We start from the raw sequence: 17,444 nt of genomic DNA on the forward strand, positions 1-17,444 counted from the left end.
AATCTAAATAAAATGGAACTAAATAAATAGCATAGTACATATTGGTGAAATTATGAAATGTCTATGACATCATGGAAGAAGTTAATGGTAACCCCACCATTACCCCCTCAACCTAAAAAATACTATACCCTAAACCTTAATCACTAAACCATAAATCCAAATATAAACCATAAACCCAAATATCAAAAACATGTAAAGTAATCAATTTTCCTTAAATCATAAACCTAACCTCCGATTTCACTCACCCTCTAAATTCTAAACCTTAAACCTTAATTACTAAACCCTAAACTCAAATATAAACCCTAAACCCAAACAACAAATGTAGATGTGGTTAACAAAATTTGTGTGAAGTTTACACTTATGTGGATCTAAACGAAGTGATAAAATTGAGTTTTAAATGCTAGTTTTGATCAATACGCATAAACTAAGATTCATATCAATGATACAACAAAAAAAAAAATATAAATGGTAAAGATCATATATATATTCCATTTCACATGTATGGTCTTTCCATTTTACGATCTATTCCACTTATATACACACTGCATCATTACATATAATGAGAATACATTCACCAGATGGCTTAAATCCAGCTTCGAACAATCTACTTGGCATCCTAAGTCTTCCATTTGTAACCTGAGAAACAAAAGCGAAAGATAAAGGTGTTATGGATCTCATCGAGGATTCTGGATCTACCACAACGTATTCAGCGACCTCCCCTTTTGTGGTGTCGCCCCTTATTGCGGAAACTTTGGCTCTTCGAGCAGTCATGATCTCTGCTAACACTCGTGGAATTACCGCTCTCTGTATCTACTATGATTCTTTAACCCTCATCAAGTTGGTGAAGAAGAAAGGAAGAAACCTAGAGATCGCTGGAATTCTCAACGACATTTATCTCCTCTGCCATAAATTTATTGCTATTCAGTTTAAGCATATCCCTAGAGCTGATAATAATAGAGCTGACTCTATTGCCAAACAGGCTCTAGGATTAATGTATGAACCTTAAGTTTTTCCTCTGATTTAAAAGTCTGATTTACAAAAAAAAAAGGTGTTATGGATCTATATAACAAAGTAAATGTAAAATAAAATGTATAGTATAACAATAATATGGAAACCATGTAAGACATATCGATAGCATAGATAACATATGAATTCAATGCATCTGCAAGACTTACCCAAACTGTGACGCATTCAACATCGTCAGGTTATCATCCTCTAATGCACTCTTTATCACCTCAATCCAACAGAGGTTGAAATAGTTTTTAACCATTTTCTTTCCAGTGGGTTCAAACTCTGTCTCGAACAATCTACTTGGAAGGCCTAACTCATCCATGCCAAACCTGACAAATGAAAATATGAGGGGGAAATAGTGAGTACGGAGGAAGCTATACTATTGTATATAGAAATGAATTTTTATGTAAAACAAAAAAAGTATGGATAACGAATAGAAATGCATAAGATATAAATCTACAATTCCATGTGAAGTAGATAGCGTGCACTTATATTTAATTCCATTCCACTTCACATAGAATAGATCTACAACAAAACATACTATATACAGACGACGAAACAACTATGTATTGCAAACGCTATTCCACACAACAATCAATCTGACGAGATTATGTATTATGTATATCTGATAAAAAATGCAATTCAAACTTAGGGAAGAATAAGAACATACGGGGGAACCCCAACCGACTATAAATTGTAGAAGCCAATTTACCTAACAGATCCGATATTCAAAGTCGACAAGGTTTAAGATCTAATAATTATAGTATCCTAGTTCTGAGTACATCCGAAATAGAAAAGAAAATAACATCAGATGAAGAGAAGCGTAGAAGAATCGAGTGTGCGAAGTGGAATAGACACGGGTTGTTGGAAGGCGTCGCTGCGGACTTAACACCGTCGATTGGGAGCCGATTTCAGAAGCGGAGTAGAGGTGGAAGTTTATAACAGCGAAGGAGATGCCAAAAATCGAAGAGAAGCAGACAGAAGCGACGGGGTTACTCCACTCGGTGCCGGAGACCTTTCAACTTCTACAAAGTTACCTAGATAAGTAAAAAGGAAGATATGGAGAAAGGGAAGCCACAATTTACTGTTTTACGCCTAATAATTAACATTAAAATATTTTTTTTGTGCTGCAGGTTTCACAGGTTGACATAAAGGGCAAAAAAATATTAATATGGAATAACGACGTGTATAGATCTGTTAGGGTAATTGTGTAGATAGTGAATTAGGCGTTTTTGTGTGGCTATAGGACCCAATTTCCCAATTTTAAATTTTATTCATTTATTTTTGGTTTTTAAAAATATTTTAATTTATTAATAAATTTAGAATTTTATTCATTTATTTTTTATTTTTTAAATTTTTTAAATTTTTCTTTTATTTCTATTTTTTTAATTAATTTTGATTTTTTATTATTTCTTATATATTAATTAAAAAAAACTACTAAAAGCTCATACTTTTTTACACATAGATGAACATTACCGGGTCACATTTTTACTTGATAAAGAAGTAAGTTAGTTTTAAAGTTTAATGTGTTTATATAATTGATTTGAAAGTTTGAAGTGTGAGTTTTTGAACACCAAGATTTAAAGTGGTATCTTTTTACACCTTCCTGGTTTAAAATGTGATTTGATGTAAAAATCCAGCACCAATTTTTTTTGTTATACACTACTGAGTTTAACACAACATGATTTCAAAATCATAGAAGCCAAAAAAAGCTATAGAACTATTAAACGAACTCCAGATGTCATGTTATTAAGGAAACAAAAGAATGACTAGCTAAGGATTATTGTTCTCAGATGACAAAATCTGCTCTAGAGGGTTCCGACACACCGGGCAAGTCCCATTTAGTTTCAGCCACTCATCGATACAATCTGCATGAAAACAATGTTGGCACGGTGGTATTGTCTTAAGCGTTTCCTTTGGCTCGTACTCTGATAGACAAATAGAACATGTGGCATCGTCTATTTTGGGAAGCCTTTTGCTCTCTCCCAATACTATTTTGGGGTATGACTCTAAAGTCGGCGCATCTAGGCCCGTTATCATGATACTGGATTGTAAAGAATGGGCTTGCGTGCTGTTGATCTCTGAGTGTGGAACGAGACGACGTCTTTTGATGCATGAGTTGATTTTGCTGTAAACGAAACAGAAAAGACCGAAGATGATCAAAGTTCCTGGGATTCCGGCACCAATGGCTATCGCGTAACGGGCTTTTCTCGGAATAGCTGAAAATTATAAAAAACAATTTTTAGGAAAATCAAACAAATAATTAAATAGTAAGTATATAAGTATATAAGTATATAAGTATTATATATTGGCTCTTTTTCTATTTTTAATTTGCTGATCTGATTATACATTTTTTTTTTCAAATTCAGTTTTTGTTATATCTTTATATATATATGCATTAACTGATTATACAATTAATGCATATATATTCTTGGACAAAAGATGCATATGCGTTAACCTTATTTATACAAACAAAGACAACAAATAAGGATTTTTATAGATTAAACTGATATTAAAACTATATCGATTATTGTTTAGGGCAGCAGTTACCAAAAAATATTTTTGGATGACTTCATACTATTGTTTTTGTTTTGTTTTGTTTGGTTTGGGGTTTAGTTCGTGATTAGTAATCATTCATTTGATACTTAATTATGGCTTAAACCAGCAACTTTACTGGTGTTATGGAAGGATTGGACCGACTATGATTGATTATTTTTCATCAAAATAAAATTATTATGTGTATTAAAAAAATCATAAAAGAACAAAATGTAATTGGCAGTAGAGAAGGCTAGTAAATGGGCAACAATTGAATGCGTTGACTAAAGTAAGTAGGCCATAAAGTGGAGAGAAGTCAAACGCATCGGAGCTCTCATTATTATGGCAACGAACTTGTTGACCACTTTACTCTCCCAACTTCTCATTCTCAGCAGTTAATGTTATATACTCTTTCTGTTTTTAAGTGTCGTTTTAGAGAATTTTTTTCGTTACAAAATAAGTGTCGTTTTCGATTTTCAATGCAAAATTTATTTTTCTATTGGTTGAAATATGGTTACTTGTATAGGTAATATTATTTTTTATAGGAAATGTACAAAATTAATTGTTTACTTAATACATGTGACGAAACCTAAAACGAAACTTATAATGAAACAGAGGGAGTATATTTTATTGTTTTATTTTATTGTTGTTATATCTATAAGTTTATTATAAGTTTAAATAGTCTTAAAACTTTGAGGAAAAACAAAAACGCTTTTGATATGCCTTCCACGTTCACAAGACAAGCTGGTCATCTTGGTAATAACTATTCGTTATATTATCTTTGTTCCAAGTTTCAGCGATTTTCTTTTCCGCCGTCAAATGTTTTCGCGTTTACTTTTCTTTTATCGTAGGGTTTTATGTACTTTTTATACTAGGTTTCTTTGTAAAAAATGAATATGCATATGTTCATATATGTATATGATAATAATATTATTTCCTCCGTTTCACAATATATGATGTTATTACTTAGTGCACAAAAATTAAAAAATTTACTTTTCTCTAAAAAATAATTTTAAATATATAATTTAAAAATCATCCAACCAATTACAGAAATGGCTACAACATCTAATTGGTTACACAGTTTTTAATAAAACTAAAAATAACATAAAAAAATAAAAATATATCTAAAATAACAAAAATCTTTTAAAACATCTGCCTATCATCCGATTACGAAGAGTATCATTTTACAGATTGATTCGTTAGTCTGAAGACATCGTGTTGAATCGTCTGATGTGGTTTTCGGATTTAAACAATTAGAACGGACAACTTATTTGGTTGTACACTTGTCAATCTTTCAAATTTGTTTACATTCACAATTCTATACACACAATCACATGACTCATATTCAACACCAAAATTCGTCATGGTCTACGTCACCTTTTATATAATCCAATCGTCGTATAGTTGTATTTTTTGACTTTATATGGATTAAATTGTATCCTAAACTTTTAAAATCAAGACCGAACAGACAAGTAATTCTCATTTTAATATTTCAAGAATTAATATAAGGGTATAAAAAAAATTTAATTTACCTGGTTTATGTGCATCGGAGCAAATGGTTTCACGAGAAGAATTACTCTTAATCCCACACTTACCACCTCTGATCTCACACCGACCACATCTCGGAACCCTCCACGTGAGCCAGAGGTTATCACTCAGCTCAGAATACGACACGGCCTGCTCATAAAACGGCCAACGAACCGGGACCTCAACGGTTTTCATTTCCCGGCATGATTGAGACAACAGGTAGTTCACCACTCTAGGCGAAGCAGTCGCAAACACCGTGTTGTTTTTATCGCTCAAACACGTTATCGGATTTAGCGGTCTGAAACGGAGATACTCCGACGTCGGACAGTTAAAGAACGTGAACCGACGTGCGTAAACGCCGGCAAACGGCGTCGCGGAGAGGTTTAGCGTCAAGATCCGCTTAGGAAGACAGTTATGTGGGTCGTTGATCCAAATCTCTTGAGCTGCGTAGTCGATCATCTCGACGGTGAAGTCACCGGAAAACGGTAGTGTTATAGTGGTTCGGTTAACGCCTTTACTACCACACGCTAGGTCGAACCCTTTGTCGTAACCGCAAGACTTTAACTGGTGTGGCTTTAAACGGAAAGGAAAACGGATAATCGGATCACCGTGGCGACAAACGGCGTTAGTGCATGAGGCGGTGATCGTCGTCGGGGTTAGGAGAGAGAGGAACAAGAGAGAGAATGATATTGTTTTTGTAAAATCCATTTGTTTTTTGTCTGAAGGAGGAGTTGGTTTGGTGTTGGAGCTTAAAGCAGTAGCGAAATCCTTTTTGTAATTGAGAATGGACCCATAATGTTACGTAATCATTTTCTATTTTCTTCCACGTAACCATTTTAATATTATAATTATATAAGAATTGGGGTTTAAAGAAGGAAAGTAGTAAAATTTTTTTTTTTTTTGTTCAAAGGAAAGTAGTAAAAATAAGATTAACACTTTGGTCACTAAAATCAACTCCATCGTTCCACTATCTCAAATGGAGTTCTAATCTCAGCTCTATTTTTTCATCTAAAATAGAGTAAAAATGAATATAGAGTAAGAAATATTCTAATCCAACTTCATATCTCATTCTATAATGAAATTTACTCCATAAATAGAGTAATCTATTTTTTGTTTATTCATCACTCTATTATGGAATAAGAAATGGAGTAGGGTTTGAACATTTTTACTTCATATTCACTTTTACTTAATTTTGAAGGAAAAAATGAAGTTTTACCTCGGAGATGCTCTAAGTAAAATAGAATTATTATTTTAACAAGATTTATTTGTTTAGTTAATTTTAGTGTGTTGAAGAAAAGTTGAGTGATTTCTCAAGTGACAAGTATTACTATAATTTCCATAAATTTAGTATTTCTTTTTCAAAAGTCGACTTTTTCCATACAAGCAAGAGTGTGTGACTATGACCAAAATTTTAAAGACTTTCTAGTGGCAGCGCATAATAAATGGGCAGATAATGTTACAACATTTGGACTTTTAAATAGTTATTAATTGAGTCATTAAGAAAGTTTCAACAATTAACGAAAAGTCAAATCATAGAATTATTTTTAATGAATTGAATCCTATAATCATATTGGACCTCTTCTCCATCAATGTCTTTCTAATGAATCAATTGAGGAATAACAATATGCTGTATAAATGGTCTTTCCCCAAATTTTGTTCTGAAGAACTTGTGGGTTGACAACTTTGAGATATTAATGCTTAAAAGAATTTGTATCGGTTTTTAACTTTTCATTGTATATATGGATTTGAGACTCTATTATATCGGTTTTTAACTTTTCATTGTATATTTGGATTTGAGAATCTATCGTCGACAAAAGTGAGTTTCTACAACTTTCTTGTGGCGAATAGATAAAGTAAGGCAATGCAAAGTAAATATCTTGGACTATATTGGACGATCTCCAGTCTACAATTTTTTTGATATGTGGAAATATTAGTATATATATATATATAGAGGCAGTCTTACAATCACTTTTGCAATAGCCATACGACTAACTAGGGTAAACGCAAAAGAAAAACTAAGGTAGACGCAACCTTTTTTTTTTCACAGGTATGAAAACATTTTCATAGTCTTTTAATTTAAATAAACAGTTTTTGCATATTACAAATTAACACGGAAAGTTTTATCACGTTCACTTCTCCAGTTAGCAAATATATTTAAGACTATGAGTTCACATAACATGTTCTTGTAACTAATGTTTAGGTTAAGTGAGTATTTAGATAAATTCAACACTTAACTTTCATGGGGGACAAATAATTTAGAGTGGGGCACATGATACTTCCTCTAGCCCTAGGTCCGTCCCTGCTCACAACATTGGTTTGGAAAACTTCTTCTGCTCGGTTAGATCTGCATTGGAAAAAACTATTTACAATGCTTGGGTTCGCGGCAAAGAGGTGAAATCATTTTTCAAATTAAAAAAAAAACATTGGTTTGGAAAACGCCAGTCAATAAACAAACGACCCTAATACCGGTTTTCAAAGGCAGTCTTTTGAATATAAACATTGTTAAACATGAGTCATGACCCCTGACGTTATGAAAAGACCAAAAAATTGCATATATTACAGAGACGCTTTCAAATTCAAATGTTTTGTTTTGTATCTATAAATTAATCTAGCGAATTTGCTACCCGAATATCCAACCAATCTCGAGAACTTTCGTTTGCTAGAAACAAATTCAGATCATTTAGACAAAAGAAAAAAATCAGATCACTAGGATCAACAAAACCAACACAATGTATCTACAAAACAAATACACAAGAAAGCATAATTTCATACAAATATATGATGATTGATGGAGTTATAGTATATCTTTTTTTTTAATTGATGGCCTATGGTGATACTTACAATATAATTGACATTGATATTCGATTTTGTGAAGCTGGAATAAGCAAAGCGAAAGATAGGAGTAGTGAAATGGTTCACTTGCAAGGGTTTTTAGTGCACCTACCAAAATGGACATGGATGCCAACCAACTTAGCTGTTTTTCATCCCGATCCCGACGGTAGCATGTGAATTTGAGTAGAAAATAATGTTTCCTGTTTTCTTTATAACAAATACTAAAATCTTAGATACGTAAAGGGTGTATAATTAAACTGTATCATAGGATATGTGTATGCATTATAATTTTTATTTAACATTTCTGTTTCATGTTTTCCGTCTCATTTGAAAACAAGACAATTAACTTACGTGATGTCATTTACGTTCTGCACGAGCAAAAACAAAAAGTCATTGCATCCGTATAAGCATATTGTGATTAATTTCTACAATTTTTTTGTAATTATTGATCCAAAAATCAATTCGATATCCAATCTACTTCGACAAGACGAACATTAATATTTGGTCGACCGTCTCTGAATAACCCTACCTTAGTGGCAGTATGCTGAAAACATGGCAATCCAGATACCATTTGATTGCAAAACAAAATCGTCATACATTGTTCCAACCGCACTATAAAAAGAACATTGACCTATAAATCAATCTCTGATATTGGGGACCCCATGCAAAAATAATTTTATGGCCCATCACTAGTTATAGATTTTTGGAAAAATAAATTTAGAGAGAACTTGGTGTATAGAAAGACGTTTTAACTCTACTAAACACCATGTGTATATGTCACTGCGTTTTTCAAATAACCTTAAACGGATATGATAATCATGTGTACGTACTATAAAGCTGATCGATTGTGATATTAAGTGGGTGTCCTGTACCACTAGCAGACCACTTGGTCCGCCATTGTTGAATCAGCGCATTAGCCGCTTTCATGTTCCTTACCGCCATTACAACATGAGCACCAGCCTCCGCAAGCTGCCTGCAAATTCACACAACAATAAGTATAATTTGAAAAGATTCACATTACTTTTTCCTCTAACACCAACAAAAAGGTCAAATACAACATCAAAAGCTAAAGGAAACCTCTGTTTTTTATTTAGGGACCTAGCGGTCTCTGAGCCAATGCCACTAGTGGAGCCAATGACAATGCATCTTTTTTTTTTTTATTAATGACAATGCATCTTAAGTGGTTTAACTGAGGAAGAGGAATTGGATTGTGTAAGTGGGAGAAGTCATGATTCTCTGCAAAACATTACCCAACCTCTCAACCACACCATCCAAACTAAACGATATCCTTCTTCTTAGTCTTCTTCAAATACACCGTTAATCTCTAAATTATTGTCTGTTTGAACATTTTAGTTTCAGTAGTCATTGTAAGAATCAGTTACAAATTGAAATTTTATTGAAAAACGTAAACATACATCGACTTGAATGCTATATTGTGGTTTAATTGTCTATGGTCACAGACTCACGTTAGAGATTTATATATCTGTTTTGTGTTTAAAAGGAACTGCTTATTTTTGTTCTTTTAGTAACTTTGTTGTTTGTTATTATGTACCATGTGTAATTAGTGATAGCATAATCTTTTGTAAGTTTGTGAATCCCATCTTTATGAAAGCTCATCTTCTACTAGTTTAGGCTTTGTTGTCTTAAATGAAGACTTAAAATTAACAGAAAACATGTTGTTATGTTGGCACAACTTAAGGAATTATAATGAAAATGTAATAAATACGAAAAGCTATTCCCTGAGACTGATCCTTCATCTTTTAGAATGTGTTTAATGGAGAGGTCAAGTTCTAGAAACATCTAACATGTGTAAATAAGCTATCACATTGTACAAGACTTGCGTGAAGGACTTATTCTTGATGAGTTCCATAACGGCATTGCACCTCTTGTCCTTGTATAAGCCTCTCCAACGCATCAAGAGGAAGACCAATCATCTCTACCGTCTTTTCCCACACTCTATTTGCTGTTTCTAAGCTCTGAGCTTCTTCTGAAGGCTTTGTGTGTTTGCAGTCTTGAGATATGAATGTACATATGGGCTTATCACCGGTCTTTAGCTTTTCACAGTGCTCTGGAATCTGAGCATCCGTCGCTGAGAAAAGTGAGCTTCTACAACCTTTTTGAGGCGAAAAGATGAAATACGGTATCAACGCGTATTGAACTTGAACAGATCTCGGCAGGTCCCTCGCCTGCATATTTGGATGTCAAAGTGTTAACAAAGTTCTGAGGAAAGAGACAATTGATTGAAAAAGTAAAGACTCACCACATTTGTTAGAACAATCCCTGGGGACAAACAAACAACGCTTATGCGAGATTCCAGAGGCAGCCTTTTGAATAGAACATTGCTAAACATAACCTGACCAGATGAAATTGATGGGAGATAGAAAGTGTATCCATTAGCTTCTGAGATCAAGAACAAAAGAAGAGAAAGAAAAATACTGAATACTGTTTATTGCGTTAGGTTGTACCTGTGCAAGCTTGCTGCCTGAATATCCTACAAGGCTTGAAAACTTTCGTCTACCAGATACCACATTCATGTCATCCGGGTCAACAAAACCCACATAGTGCATCTACCACAGAAGAAAGTAACAAACAAACAATGATCTTGCATGATATGGTAAAACAGAATTTCACAGAGATAAGCAAATGAGGTTAAAGCTTTCGGTATGCTTAAGTTCTGTATACCTAAAAACATCCAAACTTTTCAACAATATTACTAATTTACAGATGCCAGAGAGAATCCAAAACTATATGACAAAATATTTGAATTTGAGTGGTGTTTAAGTGATGATGATGATACTTACAACAGAGTTGACATTAATGATTCGGCTCGGCGAGGCACGGTTAAGGGAGGGCAAAAGGAGGAGAGAAAGCAACGCTGGAGCTAAATGGTTGACTTGCATGTGGTGTTCATATCCATCCTTTGAGAACTTCTGTTCCTCTGCATGAATCAAAATGGCAAGCAACTTAAGCAGGTTACCCTTAACATCTATGAAGCAATCTGAAGATCATTGACAGTGCAAGGAAACTAGCGAAAGTAATACTAATATCAAAATCCACTTGCGTACATCAAGTTGAAGTATTGAACGGATGGTGAATGATGGAACAGTATGGCTTTGAGACATCAAATACTATAACAATAGAAAGTTGAAAATGCAGAACCGCTAAAAGAGCAGAGAAAGCTCAAAGATTTACATATAAAAAAACGCATGAAGAAAACCAACCTCCCATAGCAAAGATGCCGGCATTGTTAATGAGAACATGCAAAGGAGCTAAACGAGCGTTCCAGGCATTGCTAAAGTTGACAACAGAGTCCAAAGAGAGTAGATCAAGTTCCATCGCCTTCATTAAAATAAACATAGCATACATATTATATCACTATCATCAGTCAGCCATTGCATAGTTGTTAAACAAGATATACTGCTACACTTCATATCCCTATTTCTAATTACAAATTAAAATCTTTGACTATATATGTGAGGGATCCATCAGATATTTTTTGTTACCTCGATATTAAGTGGGAGTCCTTTAGCAGACCAATCTCTCTGCCACTGTTGAATCAGATCATGAGCTGCCTTTGTGTTCCTAACCGCCATTACAACATGAGCACCAGCTTCTGCAAGCTGCCTGTGAATTTCAATAACAACCAAGTAAAGATTTTCACTAACAGAATCAATAACCAAACATCTACTCTTACTACAGTTTGGAGAATTTGGTCAAAAAGTCAACGTAAAATTGGGTTTAGGGAAGAGATTGACCTAGCGGTTTCGCGACCAATGCCGCTGGTGGAGCCGGTGACGATGCAGGTTAAGTGACTGAGAGGAGGGAGAGGAAGTGGATTGGGCAAATGAGAAGACATGAATCTCTGGAAGAGGAACTCGTGGAACACGCAAGCCCATCCTCTGATCCACTCCATCCACCCCAAACCTTCCTTCTTCTTATTCTTCGTCTTCATCCTCCTCGTTCCACTGCTCATCCCAGACGAGAGAGAGAGAGAGAGAGACTAGAGATCTGTCGCAAGACGCTGTTACAGAGAAAGACAAAAACACTATTTGCCTTGATTAATTAATTAAAAACTCCATTATTCCTTAATTTAATCAGGAATTTTGAATGACAGGTTTCAAATGGAACCGCATTTTATTTCGGTTTGTTTTGAAACGACGTCGTTTGACAAACCAAATTGGTTCGGAGATTTACATACTCGGCGGAATAGTAAAGAGACAGATCAGCCGGTGCTGGTTTGATTGACGGGAAAATTTATGTGTTCGAACGTTATGATAGCTGGGGAGAGGTTTATGATCCAAAGACTCAAACTTGGGATACGTATTCGCTCACACTAACGCCAGAGAGGTTGTTGAGCGCCTTGGGACTGACTACGACCAACGTAGTGTTTTGTATTGGTATGATTTGGGGGAAGAGATTGGATGGAGAGAGGTTAATAGGTGGCGAAACCGGATGGAGGAAGAAGGTTAACAGTTTGGTGGGTGAAAGAAGCTGTTGGTAAGATTGTGATTCGTTGTGCTGAGGTTTCCTTTCAGAGACGAGCTTTGGGGGTTCGTGGAAATGGAATGGTCCAAGATCTTGGACCGCAGTATAACTGGTGGTCCCATTTCCCTTTTGCCTTCTGCCATTTTCATGTATTGATTGATGCGGTTTCTTTTTGGGTATTTTTGAGTAATTATATCAGTTGCTTCAATAAGATAAAGCAAGAAAAAGTGTTCTAGACGCTAAGATTCTGCTTGGTATTTCTCCCTAAGCAAAGCCAGCCTTCTCCTAAACTTAAATTTCTCATCTTTCATCTCCAATTTCTCCAAGAAATGTACAATCTTCTGGAGAGTGATAATGAGCTCTTCTGCTGATGAACCAAACTCTTTCTCTTGGATCACCAACACCCTTTTCAGCAGACCCAGTACTTCTCCATCGTCTCTTCCTAATCTCACCTGGATCGACACCAGACAGTCCAGCGCCTCACCTGTTAAAGGTTTAACCAGCAAAGAAGTCAGCTTTACCCAATAGAGACTTTTGTTGAATTACGTTTAGATGACAAGGAATGAAGGAAATATGAGGAAAGTGAGTCCATATACCAACAGGGAGAGACTCTTTGCCAAATGCCTTCTCACGTATCCGTAGAACCTTTAACGCTACTTGCTCGGCTTCATTATAGCGGTTTAGCTGCGAAAGAGTGACTGCAAAATTCAGCATTGGGAAGGTTATGGACTGATCCTCTGAACCAACTGATTTCTCCATGATCTCCAAACAAGTTCTCAGCAATCGCTCGGCCTCCACATAGTTCCTGGAGCGTGAATAAGATGCTGCAAGGTTCATAAGATGTGTAGCCATGCTTGGATTGTTTTTTCCTCTGTACTTCTCGTTTACTAATAAGCATTCTTCTAGTAGCTCTCGTCCTTCGTTTCCCCTGTGCACAGAGCCAAAAGAATGAAGTTCCCCAACCAAAAGAAGATTAGAGAAACAAAAACTATACCTTCCAACAAAATGAAGCAGCTCAGCAAGATCTATCCTCATGTTTTCTAAGATAGAGTTGTCTATGTCCATATAATTTGACTCTTTGATGATTCGTAGAGCGCTCTTGTAAAGATCTACCGCTCCATCTGCATCGCCTGTTGAGAAAATCCACCATATTCAATAAAATCTCTACATTAAGCACAACAGGAGAGACTGAAGAATGTACCAACCTTTAGTGCACTTTGCATTAGCAAGGGAACACATGGCCATACCAACTCTTCCATCTTTCTCTCCGTATGTCTTCTTGTATATGTTTAAAATCCTACAAGAAAGAAAGAAAGACAGAGTGACCAAATCGATCGCATAATCTGTAAATAAGAAGAAAAAATGGACTAGACTAGTCCTTTCCAGTGCTGTACCTGGTAAAAGGAGCTTCTGCTTCATCAGCTTTACCTTCTTTGAGCAAAAGTTTACCGAGTGAAAACAACGGCACCACTAGATCCTCACTTTCACAGCCTCTACTCCGTTCCAGGATAGTCACTGTACGCTCGTAAACGCCAATAGCTTTATTTGCTTTTCCATATGAACCATAACTCTTTGCTAACCCAAGCAATGGTGAGACAAGTAGAGTATTATAATCACCGTATGTGTTCTCTAATATACTAACAGCCCTTTGATGCGCGAGTAGAGCGTTTTCAAACATCCCTAGTGCTGAATACATACTGCCAACATGCATAAGCACTGAATCCAAAAGAGGTTCTGAGGCATTTAACTTATCAACAATCTTGCTTATCTGCATTTGTTAACACATCTGTTTTAGACAACACAATCCGGTTAAAGAAGGGTATTTTTTTTTTCTGATATCTGACTCAAACTCACCATATCAAGCAAAGCTGGAACAGGTTTCAAGTCTCCAACAGCCATATAACCTAAGGCAATGATGTCGAGAAGAGCAGCTTGTTGGATACCTTTCAAACCCGAATCAATCTCTTCTTTCACAGCAACATAATTAGCTCGAAGAAGGTCCATCGCGTCTCTTTCCTTCCCGATCTTAACCATAGCTTTGACTTCATTGAACAGCTCTTGCAACTCCATCTCGAATTCTTTCATCCCATTGCTACTAGCAGACCTGCTGCATAGCAAAACTCAACTAAGTTCTTTTTCTTTTCTGTGTTAACCAAAAGAACATCAATGAATCAAGTTCTCACTTTTGAACTTGAGAAACACCGGAAGTAGCATGTATCTTGAGCTTCGTGGAAGCAGTGTCTGAGGAGGAAGTTGATAAGAAATGGCGGGCGGGAATGATGTAGAGCTTAGGCTTGCGTTTCTGATCACGGAAACAAACACACTGCCACGTGGAATGTCTCGGGGAAAGACCGGACTGAGAAGATAACTGATTCGCCCTGAAACCCAAAACCGAAGTTCAGCAACAGTTGGAAGCTCAGTTTTAACAGTATACGAATCCCAGAAACTAAAAGGCTCGAGAAGAAAAGTTCCAACTTCGAAGCTGAAGAATCATTTTACCAGTTGGTGAGCAGAGTGGTTGAAGGGAGGAGAGTGATAGAAGACACCATTGATGAGAGAGAACAAGCGAGGGAGGGAGTGTGCAGCTTTTCGTATTCGTTTAAAGATTGAAGGTCGTAGCCGCGGTTCCGCCCCGAGTAAAGAAGAAGATATCGCCGGTGAGATTTATATATAATAACGGAAATGGCCCCGAAATAATAGAATCTTACAAATTAGGCCCGAAGTTTCTAATTGTACATAAATCGTCCTATTCGCATTTGTGTGCTTTAAATTAATTTCACAAAAATCAAAACTTATTAATTTCCTTCTGATTGTCATACAAAATTCGAATCATGGTTTAAATTTAAACAGGATTATTACATCCGGTTTACACAGCTGCCTACATGTAAAAAGCCCCAAATGAAGAAACAATGCTTTTCTGCAATTCTCTAAGGTAGAAGATTTCAATGGCCACGGACTTTGACTTTGAGAATCCACTGAACAGTTCCTGGTGGCAAAGGAATAGTCTTGGGGAACTTCAGAGGAACCTCATACTCCCCAAAAGTTGCCAATGGCTCCGTAAGAACCACATTGTCCGGATCAATCTTCACACACAGCTGCCTCGCCACCTTCAATAAAACCGATACAGCAACCCATGATGATGATAAGATCTACTTACAATAGTTTAAAGATGTTAGAAGGAAGAGTTTACCTCAGAGACTATCTCTTCTTTTGTCACAGGTGTTTGCACATCTGGTTTGTCCTCCTTTGAGGAGCGGTTTTTGAACTTCTCCTTGTCAATTAATTTCCTCAGTACCTGTTAACCAAAACAAACGGATCTCATAAGAGTTAAATCTGATACCAAGTTCCTGAGCACTCCACAGGAAACAAGAATGTTGAGATTTAGATAGTTAAGTAAAAATACCAAGTTGGCATTGGCCAGGCGCTTAGCTGCCTTTTCAAACTCTTTAGTCTGGACTTCAGAAGACTTATGAACCACCTTAACCTCTTCCTTTTCTTCATAGTTACGCATCTGAACAAAAATTCATATCAAGAAATCAAAATAACTAAAGGAGACACATCAAACACTTTACTCATAAAAACATCTCAGTGTACCATAACACTATCAAGTCATGTCAAAAGTATCTGCTTGACTCTTCACATCAAGAACACAACCAAGATACAACAAACAACAAGAGCAGAAAACAGCTAGCATCCTACAACTTAGTCATATCATATGAGGGGCATGTCGAAACTATCTGCCTTGCCCTTCACATCAAAAGAACACAAGCTAGATACAGGCTATATCATACAGCAAACAACAAAGAGCAGAAAACAGCTAAAATGCTTCAACTTAGTCGTATGAGAGCAAAGCTCAGTTAAAGAAATGACCTTGCGTTGCTCACGGATGAGATGAGCATACTTGTCAATGTTGGGGACAGCAAGGAGTTTGGGCATAAGGTGATTCCTGAAGTAACCAGGAGCTACCTTCACCGTCTCACCACCTTTCCCAAGCTTCTCTATGCCCTACAAAGCCATAAAGAGTAAGCACAAATCAAAAACAAACCCACAATCTGATTCGATTCGGTTCAAATCAAAGGAATCCACAAGAAAGATTTGAACTTTTTGTTGACTGACAGAAAATGCAATAATCAAAATAAGTAAAGCCCCACCGTGGTGAGAATGACTTCGAGTTTTCTGTATCGAACTCCTTGACAGGCGAAAAGGAGAGGATGATGGATCCCATTTTCGTATTTGTGGAAAGCTGTTCCTCTGGATACAGCATGCCGAATCACGTTTCGGCTTTGCGCCACATGAGCCATTTGAGATTCAACCAGATTCTCTGCGATATTCAACAAGTGAGATCCCCCGTAGAATACGACAGATAGGAGAGAGGAAGAGAAGATAGGGAAGAATTACCGGTGAAGCGGCGACGGCGGTTCGATACTATTCGACGTTTCTTTTTCACGAGCTAGAAGAAAGGGGAAACCGCAGACGAGGTTTTAGCAGTCAACCGAAGAGAAACGACAAGGCGTTTAGGATTCAGGGGTTAAAAGAACGCTTCGATGTTTCTAACAAAACCAAAGAAACACCTCGCCGTTTCTTATCGGTGGCCAAGCGTTTTGTATAAGGATGATTAATTAACATAAACACTGTTTTGTTTGTTTTTCTTTGAAGCTGATTTATTACGAAAAGGATTACATAGACAAATCAACAAAATTCATGTCTGACCAGATTTACATACACCATATTGAAGATCTTTAGTAAACTCTTTTGAGAACTAAAACATGATTTTTTTAGTGTATAAATATTAATGAATCAAACCACTGGACTAAAGATGTTTCAATAAGCCATGTGTTAACAATTTTAAAAAATTATATTGTGGATCAAAAGAAAAAACAAAAATAGAGAATATCGTGGATTCTGTTCACTCTTTTCTTAATTGTTTAGGTATATATCTACATATTTTTGACGTGAAAATAATTTTAGGAAATTAGTTCTAATAACAGAAAAACACAAATTCACTAAGAAGGATGTATTGAATTAAAGATTTTAGGAAATTTTGAAAAATTTGT

General features: G+C 36.0%; 4 protein-coding genes across 4 annotated transcripts; all 4 read right to left on the reverse strand.

Moving 5' to 3' along the window:
* Window positions 1–2,734: 2,734 nt before the first annotated feature.
* On the reverse strand, window positions 2,735–6,042 carry LOC106363362 (RING-H2 finger protein ATL20-like). Its single transcript, XM_022696001.2, has 2 exons — window positions 5,079–6,042; window positions 2,735–3,230 (listed from the first exon to the last, which is right to left on the reverse strand). Exons 1-2 carry the CDS (start codon window positions 5,779–5,781, stop codon window positions 2,785–2,787), a joined length of 1,149 nt encoding a protein of 382 aa, XP_022551722.2. The 5' UTR covers window positions 5,782–6,042; the 3' UTR covers window positions 2,735–2,784.
* Window positions 6,043–9,604: 3,562 nt separating this feature from the next.
* On the reverse strand, window positions 9,605–11,941 carry LOC106367538 (dehydrogenase/reductase SDR family member FEY). Its single transcript, XM_022696002.2, has 7 exons — window positions 11,661–11,941; window positions 11,409–11,529; window positions 11,127–11,244; window positions 10,707–10,843; window positions 10,371–10,472; window positions 10,166–10,258; window positions 9,605–10,091 (listed from the first exon to the last, which is right to left on the reverse strand). The coding sequence occupies exons 1-7, from the start codon at window positions 11,876–11,878 to the stop codon at window positions 9,756–9,758; spliced, it is 1,125 nt and encodes a 374-aa protein (XP_022551723.2). The 5' UTR covers window positions 11,879–11,941; the 3' UTR covers window positions 9,605–9,755.
* A 618-nt stretch (window positions 11,942–12,559) lies between these two features.
* LOC106367537 (nephrocystin-3) lies at window positions 12,560–15,057 on the reverse strand. The gene is made up of 8 exons (XM_013807329.3): window positions 14,890–15,057; window positions 14,574–14,768; window positions 14,245–14,494; window positions 13,785–14,158; window positions 13,596–13,687; window positions 13,385–13,520; window positions 12,987–13,318; window positions 12,560–12,874 (listed from the first exon to the last, which is right to left on the reverse strand). The coding sequence occupies exons 1-8, from the start codon at window positions 14,937–14,939 to the stop codon at window positions 12,630–12,632; spliced, it is 1,674 nt and encodes a 557-aa protein (XP_013662783.1). The 5' UTR covers window positions 14,940–15,057; the 3' UTR covers window positions 12,560–12,629.
* Window positions 15,058–15,164: 107 nt separating this feature from the next.
* LOC106367539 (50S ribosomal protein L9) lies at window positions 15,165–16,925 on the reverse strand. Its single transcript, XM_013807331.3, has 6 exons — window positions 16,789–16,925; window positions 16,542–16,711; window positions 16,261–16,395; window positions 15,794–15,901; window positions 15,581–15,685; window positions 15,165–15,497 (listed from the first exon to the last, which is right to left on the reverse strand). Exons 2-6 carry the CDS (start codon window positions 16,689–16,691, stop codon window positions 15,333–15,335), a joined length of 663 nt encoding a protein of 220 aa, XP_013662785.1. The 5' UTR covers window positions 16,692–16,711; window positions 16,789–16,925; the 3' UTR covers window positions 15,165–15,332.
* Window positions 16,926–17,444: the final 519 nt, after the last annotated feature.

The sequence above is a fragment of the Brassica napus genome, chromosome C2, assembly GCF_020379485.1.
Source record: "Brassica napus cultivar Da-Ae chromosome C2, Da-Ae, whole genome shotgun sequence".
Taxonomy (NCBI): Eukaryota; Viridiplantae; Streptophyta; class Magnoliopsida; order Brassicales; family Brassicaceae; genus Brassica; species Brassica napus.

Bases quoted from the DNA above. Each gene is read 5' to 3' on its own strand.
- LOC106363362 (XM_022696001.2), bottom strand. From the start codon at position 5,781: ATGGATTTTACAAAAACAATATCATTCTCTCTCTTGTTCCTCTCTCTC. The intron at 3,231-5,078 runs GTAAATTAAATT...TATAATTTTCAG, and splicing joins CTCCGATGCACATAAACCAG to CTATTCCGAGAAAAGCCCGT.
- LOC106367538 (XM_022696002.2), bottom strand. From the start codon at position 11,878: ATGAGCAGTGGAACGAGGAGGATGAAGACGAAGAATAAGAAGAAGGAA. The intron at 10,473-10,706 runs GTAAGTATCATC...CTTCTGTGGTAG, and splicing joins TCATTAATGTCAACTCTGTT to ATGCACTATGTGGGTTTTGT. The intron at 10,259-10,370 runs GTACAACCTAAC...TCATCTGGTCAG, and splicing joins CAGGCAGCAAGCTTGCACAG to GTTATGTTTAGCAATGTTCT.
- LOC106367537 (XM_013807329.3), bottom strand. From the start codon at position 14,939: ATGGTGTCTTCTATCACTCTCCTCCCTTCAACCACTCTGCTCACCAAC. The intron at 14,159-14,244 runs GTGAGTTTGAGT...TAACAAATGCAG, and splicing joins TTCCAGCTTTGCTTGATATG to ATAAGCAAGATTGTTGATAA. The intron at 13,688-13,784 runs GTACAGCACTGG...TCTTTCTTGTAG, and splicing joins GCAGAAGCTCCTTTTACCAG to GATTTTAAACATATACAAGA.
- LOC106367539 (XM_013807331.3), bottom strand. From the start codon at position 16,691: ATGGCTCATGTGGCGCAAAGCCGAAACGTGATTCGGCATGCTGTATCC. The intron at 16,396-16,541 runs GTGGGGCTTTAC...ATGGCTTTGTAG, and splicing joins TCGAAGTCATTCTCACCACG to GGCATAGAGAAGCTTGGGAA. The intron at 15,498-15,580 runs GTAAACTCTTCC...GTTTTATTGAAG, and splicing joins AAGAAGAGATAGTCTCTGAG to GTGGCGAGGCAGCTGTGTGT.